This window comes from Hesperophylax consimilis, chromosome 16 (genome assembly GCF_061612785.1).
Source record: "Hesperophylax consimilis isolate HC1 chromosome 16, BYU_Hcon_1.0, whole genome shotgun sequence".
In the NCBI taxonomy this organism is placed as follows: Eukaryota; Metazoa; Arthropoda; class Insecta; order Trichoptera; family Limnephilidae; genus Hesperophylax; species Hesperophylax consimilis.
Genome location: NC_142851.1, coordinates 16,946,622 through 16,960,227, shown reverse-complemented (window position 1 = coordinate 16,960,227; position 13,606 = coordinate 16,946,622). Strand labels below are relative to the sequence as shown.

The 13,606-nt window shown below is 44.3% G+C and overlaps 1 protein-coding gene and 2 non-coding genes across 4 annotated transcripts in view; 1 reads left to right on the top strand and 2 right to left on the bottom strand.

Moving 5' to 3' along the window:
* The window catches only part of LOC149416803 (uncharacterized), a 45,729-nt gene extending 45,222 nt beyond the window's left edge, over positions 1 to 507 (top strand). For both annotated transcript variants that reach the window (XM_089640971.1, XM_089640970.1), the window contains exon 24: positions 121 to 507. In XM_089640971.1, the coding sequence (XP_089497097.1) occupies positions 121 to 152 (32 nt within the window). In that variant the 3' untranslated portion in view covers positions 153 to 507. The remainder of the gene's footprint in view (positions 1 to 120) is intronic.
* Positions 508 to 8,119: 7,612 nt separating this feature from the next.
* Positions 8,120 to 8,238, bottom strand: LOC149416802 (5S ribosomal RNA). The gene has a single exon (XR_016303454.1). It is a non-coding gene; the product is annotated as a 5S ribosomal RNA (ribosomal RNA).
* Positions 8,239 to 8,561: 323 nt separating this feature from the next.
* LOC149416801 (5S ribosomal RNA) lies at positions 8,562 to 8,680 on the bottom strand. Its single transcript, XR_016303453.1, has one exon. It is a non-coding gene; the product is annotated as a 5S ribosomal RNA (ribosomal RNA).
* Positions 8,681 to 13,606: the final 4,926 nt, after the last annotated feature.

Here is a 13,606-nt window from a genome sequence, read left to right as displayed (position 1 = left end):
GATGGGACTATAGCAACCCCAACTGTGGTATATTTTGAGGTTGTAGGCAGAGGAAGGAGATCGGAAAGAGTATGTTGGAAAAGTTTTGTGTTACTAATAATGTTATTATTGTTTTTTCAGCTGTGAAGGCAGCCAAGGCAGCTTGTTCGTGATAATATAACACTAATCTAGGAATAAAATATAGTCCCACTCTGAGGAAATATATTAGAAGAAATACTACGCTAGCTATAAATTTGGTACTATTTTGTATGATATAGTTAATCAATATACAATACAGACTTATGGTTTATTATTTAATATATTTGTATGTTTTATAAATCGGACTAAATATTTTGTCTTTTTTGTAAATAGGGTTTTAAAAATAAATTAAGTACATTATTTAAGATGTTTTTGTTGCTCTTTTACGTACTAAAGCAATGCTGTTGTAGAATGATTTTATAAATTACTCTAAATATAGTATAATGCAATAAATTAGCGTAAAAGCTGTTAAATCATAATAATATAACAGTTGGGTATATAAGTATTTTTTATTTACTAATAATGTGTATCTGGCTTGATAAGATAATAAACAAATCTATGTAAATTTGAAAATGAAAGTTGTTTTTTCTTTATATTTAATTATGTATATTCATTATAGGCAATTACCTTATTCACACAAAAGAAGCACAGAAATGCTGAAGGAACAATATTGTGAAACAAATTTTTCTTTTAATTTATTTTTCATCAATGTAAAATATTGTAGCGGTAGCTACTAGAAGGTTCTAGAAATTCAGTTTTTTTTTTTTTTGTAATTATTTTTTATTTTTAATAATATGTTTACATGGTACATAATTCATTTTACATCTTGGGTCTTTTTAATACTCTTCCATTGAAAGCATTTGCTTGTGTATGGAAGGGGAGTGTACATAAATGTTGTTGTTAGTTAGTACTTAAATAATTCATTGTACATAAATGTATGTTTGATGTAGTATTTTTTTTTTGATAGTATTGAAGGATAATATATTAATATAATAAATTTAAAAAAAAGAAAGGAAGTTATGGAAAACTGAGGATATTCGTGAGATTAATTAAGTGACAGTAGTTTTTTTTTTTTTCAGAATATTTTTTAAGTGTCTCTTGACAGAGAGCAGTATTCGGGTTTTATCGTTAATTCTTCTGATTTCTTCTGGTAGACGATTGAAAAAAGTTCTTCCCTGGTGTACCGGACGTTGTACCTCGACCGACTTTATATTAATTTGCATAAATTTGAATTTACGCAGAGGTAGTTCCTTTACAAACTTACCTCTGCGCATCTTCGAATTTATGCAAGAAACTCTAAACTTGTATAAAAAATCTGTAAATCTTATCTGCAAAATTGATTAATAAATAAAACCACGGGGTCAAGCAGTCATCATTATAGACAAAAAACAAAGGCTTGACCCCCCAAATACCCTCTTATAAATTAAAATACCTAAATTTGTACCAGAACATGGATGACTTGCATGAAGTTTGAAATTGTGCAAGCGCAGTTTCCTTTACAAAACTCGCCGTTTGCACAAAATCGAATATTATGCAAAGCTTCCCTTTAAATATCTATATGTAAATTTGTGCAAACTCACATAAATATCTAAAAATAAAATATGACCCGGGCAAGGGGAATGAAGACACAGTCAGGGGACCCAGGCAATTTCGTCCGCTAGCGCGTTGTCCAACAACGGCGCGTTCATCCCTGTGAAGATTCCGGGAACTCAAAATAATTCTCGGAATTTCAAGCAAACAAAGGGAGAGCAGGGCCCGTTGGCCCTTTAAAAGGCGGACGAATTGCACAATTCGGCAGAGATCCAGCAACCATCGACAACATCTCTCCTGGACTGCCCCTGACTGCCTCTTCAAGCCTCTTCTCTGCCCTGGGACCTTCACTGCAACCTGGCCTTCTTCTTTCTCCCGGCTCCCTGGTGCTCACCAAGAAGAAACATTTCACAAAATTCGAAACATTCTTTGTCAGGGCGCAGGTTCCCCCCTACCTTCCTCCCCCCTGCCTTATACCTTTCTCCCATAATCTCCCACATTTTCCCCATTTCTCCCTTTCCTTATATTTCCCCCCATTTTCTCCCTATTTTCCCCACATTTTCCTTTTTTTCATATTTTCTTAATATCTCCCACATTTTCCTCATTTTTCCCTTTTCTCATTTTTTTCCCCATTTCTCCCACATTTTCCCCATTTTCCCTCCTTTTTCCCGACTTTTATTCCCAGGCGTCGAAGCGGCCAGCCGGCCATTCCAGCTACATCGTCTAGGGGGCGAGGAATACAGTGCCGTCCCGTACATGGTCCTTCGAGCCGGATCGCCTCTTCACGCCTTCACTCCTTCACGCCTTCCAGTGACGTCCCGAGATGCCGTCCCTACGGAGCGGCCGCGAGGCTTCAGCCTCCACCCCGGATTCACAACCCGACGTGGAGCTGGTGACAGGCCCTCACCCCGCCGGCCCTGCCGGCCCTCACCCTGCCGGACCTGACGCCCCACGCGCTGCCAGCCCTGCCGACACTCACTTTGACACGGACACAACCACCACAGAGGACACGGTCAGGCAGCTCCGGAAGGAGAACCGGGCAATGAGCAGGCAGCTCGCTGCGCTGCTCGCAGCCCGCCCCACCGCGACGCAGTACCTGCCAGGGGCGGACCCCCTGGCACCCACCCGGGTGCCTACCCTGGTGCCCAGCCTGGCATGCACCCTGGTGCGCATCCTGCCGGCTACCCTGGTGCGGCCCCTGGTGCGCCACCTGCCACATACCCTGGTGCGGCCCCTGGAGCGCCTCCTGCCGCCTACCCTGGAGCGGCCCCTGGTGCGCCTCCTGCCGCCTACCCTGGTGCGGCCCCTGGTGCGAATCCTGCCGCCTACCCTGGTGCGTCTCCTGCCGCCTACCCTGGTGCGGCCCCTGGTGCGGCCCCTGGTGCGCATCCTGCCGCCTACCCTGGTAAGGCCCCTGGTGCGCCTCCTGCCGCCTACCCTGGTCCGGCCCCTGGTGCGCATCCTGCCGCCTACCCTGATGCGGCCCCTGGTGCGCCTCCTGCCGCCTACCCTGGTGCGCCTCCTGTCGCCTACCCTGGTCCGGTTCCTGGTGCGCATCCTGCCGCCTACCCTGGTGCGGCCCCTGGTGCGCCTCCTGCCGCCTACCCTGGTGACTAGCCTGGCATGCACCCTGGTGTGCATCCTGCCGCCTACCCTGATGCAGCCCCTGGTGCGCCTCCTGGCGCCTACCCCGGTGCGGCCCCTGGTGCGCCTCCTGCCGCCTACCATGGTGCGGCCCCTGGTGCGCATCCTGCCGTCTACCCTTGGAGCGGCCCCTGGTGCGCCACCTGCCGCCTACCCTGGTGCGGCCCCTGGAGCGCCTCCTGCCGCCTACCGTGGTGCGGCCCCTGGTGCGCCTTCTGCCGCCTACCCTGGTGCGCCTCCTGCCGCCAACCCTGGTGCGGCCCCTGGTGCGCATCCTGCCGCCTACCCTGGTGCGGCCCCTGGTGCGCCTCCTGCCGCCTACCCTGGTGTGCCCCCTGGCGCGCCTCCTGCCGCCTACCCTGCTGAGCCCCCTGGCGCGCCCCCTGGTGCCCCTCCCGCCGCCTACCCTGGCGAGCACCCTGGCGCGCCCCCTGGTGCGCATCCCGCCGCCTACCCTGCCGTGCACCCTGGCGGACCCCCTGCTGCGCCCGCGGCTGCGCATCCTGGTGCCTACTCTGGCGAGCACCCTGGCGCACCTCCTGCCGGTTACCCTGGCGCCTCATCCCAGAGTTTCTCGCCGCTGTTTCCCCCGCAGCCGACCGCCGATGAGACTGCCCATCACACCAGTGAGTGGGTCCGACAAGGCGCCGATCCGTTCCTGGTACAGCTGGGCACCCTGCTGGCTGACGCCATCCGCTCCACGCGCGCCCAGGACAGCCCTCGTCCCTCAGTGGAGGAGGACCTTCGGATGACCGCCCTCATCGCCCGGCAGTCCACCGCCAAGGACCTCCCCACATTCTCAGGCGACCCCCTCGAATGGCCGGCCTGGATTGCGCAGTATGAGCAATCTACCTCGACCTGCAAGCTCACGCTGAGCGAGAACCTGATACGGTTGCAGCGTGCGCTCAAGGGGAAGGCGAGGGAGAATGTTTACTCGCTCCTGCTAAACCCGGACCGCGTGCCAGAAATCATTGCGACCCTGGAGGAGCGGTACGGCGGATCCGGTTCGATCGCCAACCTTATTCTGGAAAGGTGAGGAAGCTGCCCTTCCTGTCTGCCGAAGCCACCTTGGAGGAGATCGCAGACTTCTCCGGGACCATCCAGAACCTGGTGGCTTCCCTGCGGGACTTGAGGACGGGAGGCTACCTCACCAACCCCGCCCTGCTGGCCGACATCACCGCCAAGATACCGTGCACGTTGAGGATGGCCTGGCTGCTGGAGCTGCGGATGCTGGGGCAAACAACCCATTCCACCATCCTCCAGTTGGCAGCCTTCCTGAGGGGCGTCGCCGGCGTGATCCCGGTCAGCGAGATGGTGGATCCATTGCGATCCGGCAAAGGGCGCCGGGAGCATGTTCTGGCCAACGCTGTGGCCACACCGCCAGAGGGGAAGGCCAACCGCCCACCACCGCCTGTAGTGAGAAAGGCGAACAAAGTTAAAAGTGCGTGCGCTCAGTGCGGTGAGCCACACAAAACCCGGGAGTGTCGCGAGTTCATTGCCAAATCGCTCTCCCTCCGGTGGGAGACAGTGCGCACCAACATTTTGTGCCGCAAGTGCCTGGAGCTGCACCACTCCAGGGACTGCAAGGAGACAGTGTGGTGTGGGTGAGTGCCGCTACCCGCATCATCGGCTGCTCCACCGGGAGACGGTCGCGGAGGTGAATCTTTGACGCCAGACAGTGGACAGCCGCGTGCTGTTAAAAATAGTGCCGGTTGTGTTGCGGGGCCCCACGGACGGGGAAGTGTCGACGTTCGCTCTCCTGGATGAGGGATCCACCATCACCCTCATCGACGCCGACACCGCAACGCAGATCGGCGCACGCAGCGCAGTCCACAGTCTGCGGCTGCACGGGACGAAGGGGATGTGCACCTCCGACGCCCGCTCCCAACGCGTGAAGCTGACGATCCGGGGCGCTGGACTGGAACCCACCTTCACCATCACCGCCCACACAGTAGCTGACCTGAGCCTGCCGGAGCAGCGCGTTCCTGGAAGACGCGTCACCCCAAAACTCTTGATCAGGCAGGATAATGCCCACCTTATCGTGTCAAGAGAGGTCCGTGAGAATAGCACTACCCGAATAGTGTCACGGACCGCTTTGGGGTGGATCGCCCACGGAGGCTCGAGCTTGAGATGACTCTTCCTTTCATCCTTTGAATTTAATTTTTTTTGTAATACCTAAGTGACCTTAGGCCACTGGCATTAAAATATCCCTAGAACTCTTTCTCCCTTCGGTAGCTACGAAGGCTACTCATGGTTCTCAAGTAATATATATACATTTATATAAAGACAAATGTACTTAGTTAATTAATACGCCGGTTACGACCTTCAACGTAACTCCCTCGTATTTAGTTGTAATTAAATCCCACCAAACGTTGTGTGATTTTTTGCTTTATGGTATCGGGTTTTTAATTACTTTGTTTGGTAACCCCTAGTTCTCTTTAGGACAGGGATGAAGTCAGAGTTGTTAATTTCAAAGTTAACGAATCGAAATTGGATCAAAATACCTGAAACCCCCGCTTTCTCCATACTGTCTACCTTCCCTAATCTGATCTCCTTAGAAGTTCATCTAAGCCGTCCTCCCGACCTGCCATAAAACCTTAATACACAAAACGAAAGTCAAACATAATTTGTTAGTACATTACAATCATAATTTGTCCTCCGGGACCTCTGGATCGCCGACCTCTCCTACTAGATGGGATAACATGGGACTAATTTCAAGCGTGTTAGTACGATTCGGTTATTGCATATATGACGAACTCGGAATATTACTTTGCTAGCAAAAATCTGGCTCCTTCCTCCTGCAAGACGTGAAAATGATCCGTATCGATCTGGGTTTGGCATGATCACTCGACCCAATCTCCTAGTTGGTGCCTAAGTCACCGTGTCCTAGTTGACCATTCCTGTGGTCGTCACATACTACGTCCAAATCTCAACAGGGTCTCACGCTCCCAGATTCCAACTCCTCCGAGAATTACGTCTACTTAGTACGAACCGGTTTCGTTCTATATGCAAAAATATACTTGCGGTCTTTGTGGAGAGCAGTTTCCTAGGCTGCTTCCCATCCTCTGAGAGGGCGTGTATGCAGCCGTAGTGTATCATCCCGATAGTTACCAGACCACATACATCCCCCCTGCAGACAGTACATATCAAGAAATATATATAAATTTACTTTGTTTTGTTTTTTATAATCTGCAATGTACTATTTATACAGTACATTCCAGACCAAGCATCGCCGAGAAGGAGTTGTGAATTCCAACCAGTTCGCTTGATACATAAATACTAATATAAATGCTAATAATTACGATACACATAATATATTACGGTTTTGTTTGTTTGATGATTTTATTTATAGAGATCACCAACTCAGATATGACCTTTAGCCATGTCCCCAGACTCCTCCGGTCTCCTGTCTGCCACCCTGCTTATTCAAATTTTCCCACAGGCACCACCTGATCTTGGGATCCTCCCGCTAAGTGAATTTAGCTATGTTCGTAGACTTCCAATCGCAACTCAAAATTTACTTCGATTATCCCTCAGGCACTGTCTGATTTTGGGATACTCCCGTTAAACGAATTTAGCTATGTTCGTAGCCCCTCGATTGCTGCTCAAAATTACTTCAATTATTCTCAGACACTAGCTGATTTTTGGCTCCACCCGTTAAATGAATTTAACTATGTTCGTAGACTTCCAACCGCAACTCAAAATTTACTTCGATTATCCCTCAGGCACTGTCTGATTTTGGGATACTCCCGTTAAATGAATTTAGCTATGTTCGTAAACTTCGAAGCAGGACTTTAGTACCCAAGTAGCCATTCATCCAACCGCCGTATCTTTTTTTCGAAACCAACTCCGCATTCCAGACTCGGCTGTTTCTAATGTCTCAGTTAATCTTCAAGGCCGTCTGTCCCTTCAGACCCTAATAAATCAACCTGTTTTTCAGCACAACTCGAGTCAATGCCCTATCCATTTTAAAGCCGGTTTGAAATGAATATTTTTTTCTTTCTCCATTGTATTATCGTGTTACAAAAGTCGGTCCGGTCGACCCACTTATTTGAATTGTCCCCACGATAAATAGGTACTTTACCTACAATGAACTATAATGACAAATTCCGGTTACGACCCTAGTCCATAGAATAATTGGTAATTGTTTTGTCATGGAATAAATGATATTTATTTTATCAGCTTATGCATTCATTCGTACATACACATACATATGTTATTTGATAATACGTACATAATTACGGTCCCAACTGGCGTCTTTAAAATAACTGCCGGATTAGCAGCCTCCATCTTTGTCCTGCAAATATATTATATTCGTGCAATTTACTTACCTGAGCCCCTCTCCTCTAATCCACCGGGATAGCGACGGCAAACAACCTGTTCTTATGCATTCATCCACCTATCAATAATTCCCCTGAATTTTATTTCTTTAATCTCAGCTATTTTTGGGTTCTTACTATTTCATTATAACGAGGTATGGTTATTATTTATTGAACGTTAATCGAGTAAGCGATTTAAATTTTTGAAGTGAAACTTCTTTACGCGCGTCATGCAATTTCGTGGACCGGAGTAAAACCAACTCATGACCGAAACGAAAATGCGGGACCGATTAAAGTTCATTTGATCTAGTCAAAGTTTTGAAGTAAAATATAAATGCTTCTTAGCTCATCTCGACAACTGGCGTTGGTGGTGTAATGGTCAGCATAGTTGCTTTCCAAGCAGTTGATCCGAGTTCGATTCTCGGCTATGGCAAATTATTTTTTTGTTTTTAACGCCTTTTTTTTTTTCAATGGTTGACGATAATATCAATCCACTAAGTAATATTTTAGGCCTGTAGAATAATTGAAAAGTTAAAGAATGATATAAAATTTTTTATGATGTTAACGATAAAAAAATAAAAAAAAACATAAAATTACCATAAAAAATGGGCCAACGGCACGCGGTGTTCCCAAGCGGTCACCCATCCAAGTACTGACCGCGCCCAATGTTGCTTAACTTCGGTGATCGGACGAGAACCGGTGTGTTCAACATGGTATGGTCGTTGGCAAACGCTAAACAATATTAATTTCTATTCTACCTGCAAATAAATATATGAAAATTAGTATAAAAAAGCCCTAATAATACTGAAAACATTAGCAAGGTGTGTGCGACGTTGATAAAAATAATCATTACATACGCGCTTGAAAAAGATCGTAATTACATCCATAACTTTGTAGGAATTTTTTTTTTCAATGGTTGACCATAATATCAATCCACTAAGTAATATTTTAGGCCTGTAGCATACTTGAAAAGTTAAAGAATTTTATGATATTATTAATTATAGTAACGATAAAAAAATAAAAAAAAACATGAAATTACCATAAAAAATGGGCCAACGGCACGCGGTGTTCCCAAGCGGTCACCCATCCAAGTACTGACCGCGCCCAATGTTGCTTAACTTCGGTGATCGGACGAGAACCGGTGTGTTCAACATGGTATGGTCGTTGGCAAACGCTAAAAAATATTAATTTCTACTCTACCTGCCAATAAATATATGAAAATTAGTATAAAAAAGCCCTAATAATACTGAAAACATTAGCAAGGTGTATGCGACGTTGATAAAAATAATCATTACATACGCGCTTGAAAAAGATCGTAATTATATCCATAAATTTGGAGGAATTTTTTGAAGTGAAACTTCTTTACGCGCGTCATGCAATTTCGAGGACCGGAGTAAAACCGACTCATGACCGTGACGAAAAAAAGGGATCATTTCGCTATAGGAGCCTAGCTAATATTATATACCTAGTTTAACTCACTCTCCTAACTCATCTTCGCTGTCTACAGGCAGAGCGCACGACTGTTGTCGTGAAGAACCGAGGTTCGATCCCCGCTTTAACTAATTTTTTTTTTCTTTTTTTATAACTTTTAATTTTTTTTATCACATGCTACTTATAAATATGTCAATAGACAGAAAAAAAGAGAGAATGAAATGAAAAGAGAGAGAGAGAAGAATACTAGAAGTTTCACTTCTGTCTTGCGTAGGCTTGACACACCCATTTTTTTTCTTTCATACCAGCATTAAATGTATTATTATTATTTCTATCATTTTTCTAGTTTAAATTTCTGGCAACGAAAGGTCGCGTTAACCTCGAATTATAGCCGTCTCCCCTCTCCCTTTCAACACTTCGTATTAACAACTCGGCTTATAACGCGACACCGTAGTGTCGTTTCTAATCTTTTTTTTCACTGAATTTAAATTAATTAAATTTTTTCAACCTTAATTTATTATTACGCCAAATACTGTGTTTAACTATTTCTTTGAAATTCTAAAATCCTCTAAGGTCCGATGCTAATATTATTTTTTTTTCCAAACACTGAATCTAACTGTACGTTTTTGACTAGAGAATTTTCCTAAGTCCACAAATAATTACCAAGCAGCGCGACGTGTTTGAACGGTTCCCGGCGATTTTCAACTCTCTCAAAATTCACGAAAGGACTTCCCGTTTTTTCTAAAATCAGCCCTTTTATAGTCCCGTTTCCTCATTAATCACGTCAAATACATGCTATTCTAACCTTTATCGACTCGTATGTTCTTTTCTATTTCGTCCATAGTCGCATCATGCTAATTAGGCCATTCTGATCATTCCAAGAAAGTTAACACCTTGGCATTCGTCTCATGTGACAGAAAGATCAGACGCGGACTAGGAAGCGGTCCCGTATTCCCATACGGCGTTTTCTATATTACGCTCTAGTGCGAGCTGTCTTTTTGTAATGTGAATTCCGGCCTTTTATTTTTAAATGCTACCGTGTCCGCACAATTTATTTAATGGCCGTCGTTAATGGTGTGATACGCTTTGTCCTTAACGCTTTCACGAACTTAGTTTTGATCTTCTTCCCTATGCCTTCGACAATTTAAACGGTGTACACGTCCGTTTCCCCCTCTACCTTCCAAACCAATTCCTCCCGACAATTCAAACGGTGTACACGTCCGTTTCCCCCTCTCAGTGTGTTAAATCTCCCGCGTACGATCGTCTCCCACTTCTAACATTTAGTTCTCTTCCCTTACAAACGGTCTAATATAGCTATCCTATTTTTTTTCGATTATTTCTATTTAAGGCTCCCATCGATACTTGCTTTTAGTTGAGACGTCCCAGTTTACATCATCTCGTTTATATTTTTATTCCACGTTTTAGTCCGCATCGGTTTGATACCCTGCCTATTCCTTCGACCAACTTTATCCCAAGAATTATTACTGGATTCTTACAACCCCTCTCTGTAATTCTGGGTGTAACTTCGGGTGGTACCTCCAAACGCCCATCTCCTGTCCTTTTCTCCTACTTCATCTCGCATCGATCATAGGCCTTAATCTCCTGTCACAACAAACCCGAACGTACTCTCTCATAATTTCCCCACTAATTGTTTATACATTAATTTTAATGTATTTTCGTCTCCATAAGACGCGGGTTAATTTTATCACCTCGTTGGATCGTTATTAGCGTCCTAATGGCCCAAAACCATGTCCGTATTTTTTTTCAAAATCAGTGCTTTCAAGTGTCTGACATCGCCAACCTTTTTTCCCTTGGTATCCCTCTCGCAACTAACTTCGCGCCATCATTCTCCTGTAACCTCAACGCTGTTTCTTTGCGGTTCCACGTCATGCTTACGATAGAAGTTCAATGTTTGCTTTTTTTTCCACTTTTCTTACGTAATTTGCCTGTGTTTCCCTTATTTCTGTTGTTTTCTTTTAATTGACGCGTGTAACTGCCCTCTCCCCCAATGATTTCCACTCCCGGTATGTCTTAACGTAGGATTCTACCAATTTCTCTCAGTCCCCAGTTCGTTTCGCGTTATGTCCCTTACCCTTCTTGAAACACGTCCCCCTCGTTCGTCGATGGTTTACGATCCCGTTTCCGCCACACCCTTGCATTCCAAACCCATGACGTCATCGCACTACCCTCTACCAAGGTTCCCGTTTTTTCCTGTAATAAATCGAGATAGCCCCTCCCGGTTCAAAGTCCATTCCTTTGTCTGCTTCGGTAAACCACTCCCACTTGCCGCCCCGCATCCTCTAGATCCTCTTGATTGGTGGGAGATTAAATCGAGGCCTACGATTGGTCCATCTCTCTACCTCACAGAGACATCTGCCTTCGACCCTGTAAAGCTTCATCCACCCATCCATTTGATTGTAATTACCTATTTTTCGACTCTGCCGCTAGAGGTCTCCGCCTGTATTATCTCAGTAAAAGTGCATCATATCACACCCTCCTCTTGTCGCAGTTTGCCGTGTATACCACTTTTCTTTCGCTTTCCTCTCACCATTTTTCCTCTCTCTTAAATTTTTTTTTTTTTTTCTATTATTTTTTTCTTTCTCCTCTCCCCTTTTTTTTTCGTGGTAGACACTGAAACTGGGACAACATCTAGAGAAAACTAAACTCCCCCTCCTCATCCCCTTTCCTGTCCTCATCTACGCCCTCTCACCTCTCTTCCCCTGTTCCCCCTCCTCATCCCCTTTACCTGTCCTCACCTACGCCCTCTTCCCCTGTTCCCCCTCCTCATTCCTCTGGACTGATCGCAATCTCTGAATTTGAACCTTATTGTCTTTTTTTTTTTTCTTTTCGCGTTGATTCTAACGTTATTTTCGTTTGTTGGCAATGCAACCTTTTTCAGGCCCTCATGAACGCAAGGAGACACCCTTCTCCCATTGCAAATCAAAAATTTTTTTTTTTTTTTTTTGAGAACACGCCCCTCGACTCGCGTGTTGTGGTGATCTCCAACCTGGTTGAACCGAGATCTCCCTTACAAATGGTTCAAATCAAAAGATTGATATTCAATCTCGCGGTTCCTATCTGACCATTTGGATGACGGGTGGCGTTGGTGTACAACCTATTGATGGTATATAAGTGTATTCCCACACACATTTACTTTGAATTTAAATTTGTCATGAATGTTTAGTTCGTACAAACCGCGCCCTCCCGTCACACAATCGGTGTACATGGTTGAGTCTAGCTTTGTTGTTTTTTTTTTTTTTCATTTTCTTAATTTATTTATTTATTTATTTATTTATTTATTTGGAAAAGTTGACAGCAAATCTGTAATTATATAATGATACAATAATAATATTATTAATTATGCCAATTATGAACTTTCCACTGATGAATAGTTAATGGTGTTACAATGGTGTACAATGGCATAGAGATGTTCTCTTAAATTAATTTCTTGTTTAGTTAGGAAATATTAAAAATATTAAAATAAAGGAGGGTGGGGGGAGGAGGGGGAAATATAGGATAAGGATTAAGAGGCAAAGGACGGGAATATATAGGAATTGAACTAGTTTGAGTTTTGTTGATTATTGAGTTTTTGTTTTATGTCGCGTAAAGTCGAGTTAAATATGTCAATATGGTTATAATTTAAGTTAAAGAAGTGTGTGGATCTGTAGATAAATGAGTTTTGTTTGGAATTTGTCTTACAATGAGGGAGATTAAAAGTAAGCGACTGTCTGCTGTTGCGATTGGGAACATGGAATAATAGGCGTTGAAGAAGATCAGGACTATCGATTAAATTGTGTGTAATTTTGAATAACATTACCAAATCTGCTACATTTCTTCGGAAAGTTAACGTCTGTATATTGAAGAACTTTGCAGAGTCTTCATTACTGATATGAGATCGAAAAGAGCGGAAATTAAGGTACCTTAAAAATCTATTTTGAACACTTTCAATTCTATTTTTATGTATTGCATAGCCTGGGTTCCACACTTGTGATGCGTATTCAAGGATACTACGAGCGTATGAGAAATACAGTGTTTTGAAAGTAGCAATGTCTTTGAATTGTTTACAGGAACGGATTATGAAACCCAGCATAGAAGATGCGTTAGTGACTACGTGGTCAATATGTTTATTGAAATTCAGTTTACTATCAAGTATAACCCCAAGGTCCTTAATTTCTGATTTGGTAGATAAAGGTTGATGATTAATTGAGTATTCGTGTATAAATATGTTTTTGTTTCTAGTAAAGCGTACGATGAAGCATTTGGATATATTTAATTCCAGACAATGGGCATTAACATACGCGTTTAAACGTTGTAAATCCTTTTGCAGCTTGTGACAGTCTTCGATTGATTTTATAGGTGAGAAGATTTTCATGTCATCTGCATATAGGATGGTCTGCGAGTGTAAAAAGCAGTGACCAATATCATTGATATAGATATTAAATAGTAACGGTCCTAACAGGCTGCCTTGAGGAACTCCCGATGTTACAGCAACAGAGTCGGATTTAAATCCAGCAACCACTACTATTTGACTACGGTTGGAGATATAAGAAGAGAGCCAACGATAAAGATTGCCGTGAATACCAATCTTTAAAAGCTTGTTCAACAAGGTTGAATGATCGACCTTGTCAAACGCCTTACTATAGTCGGTATAGACAGTGTCCACT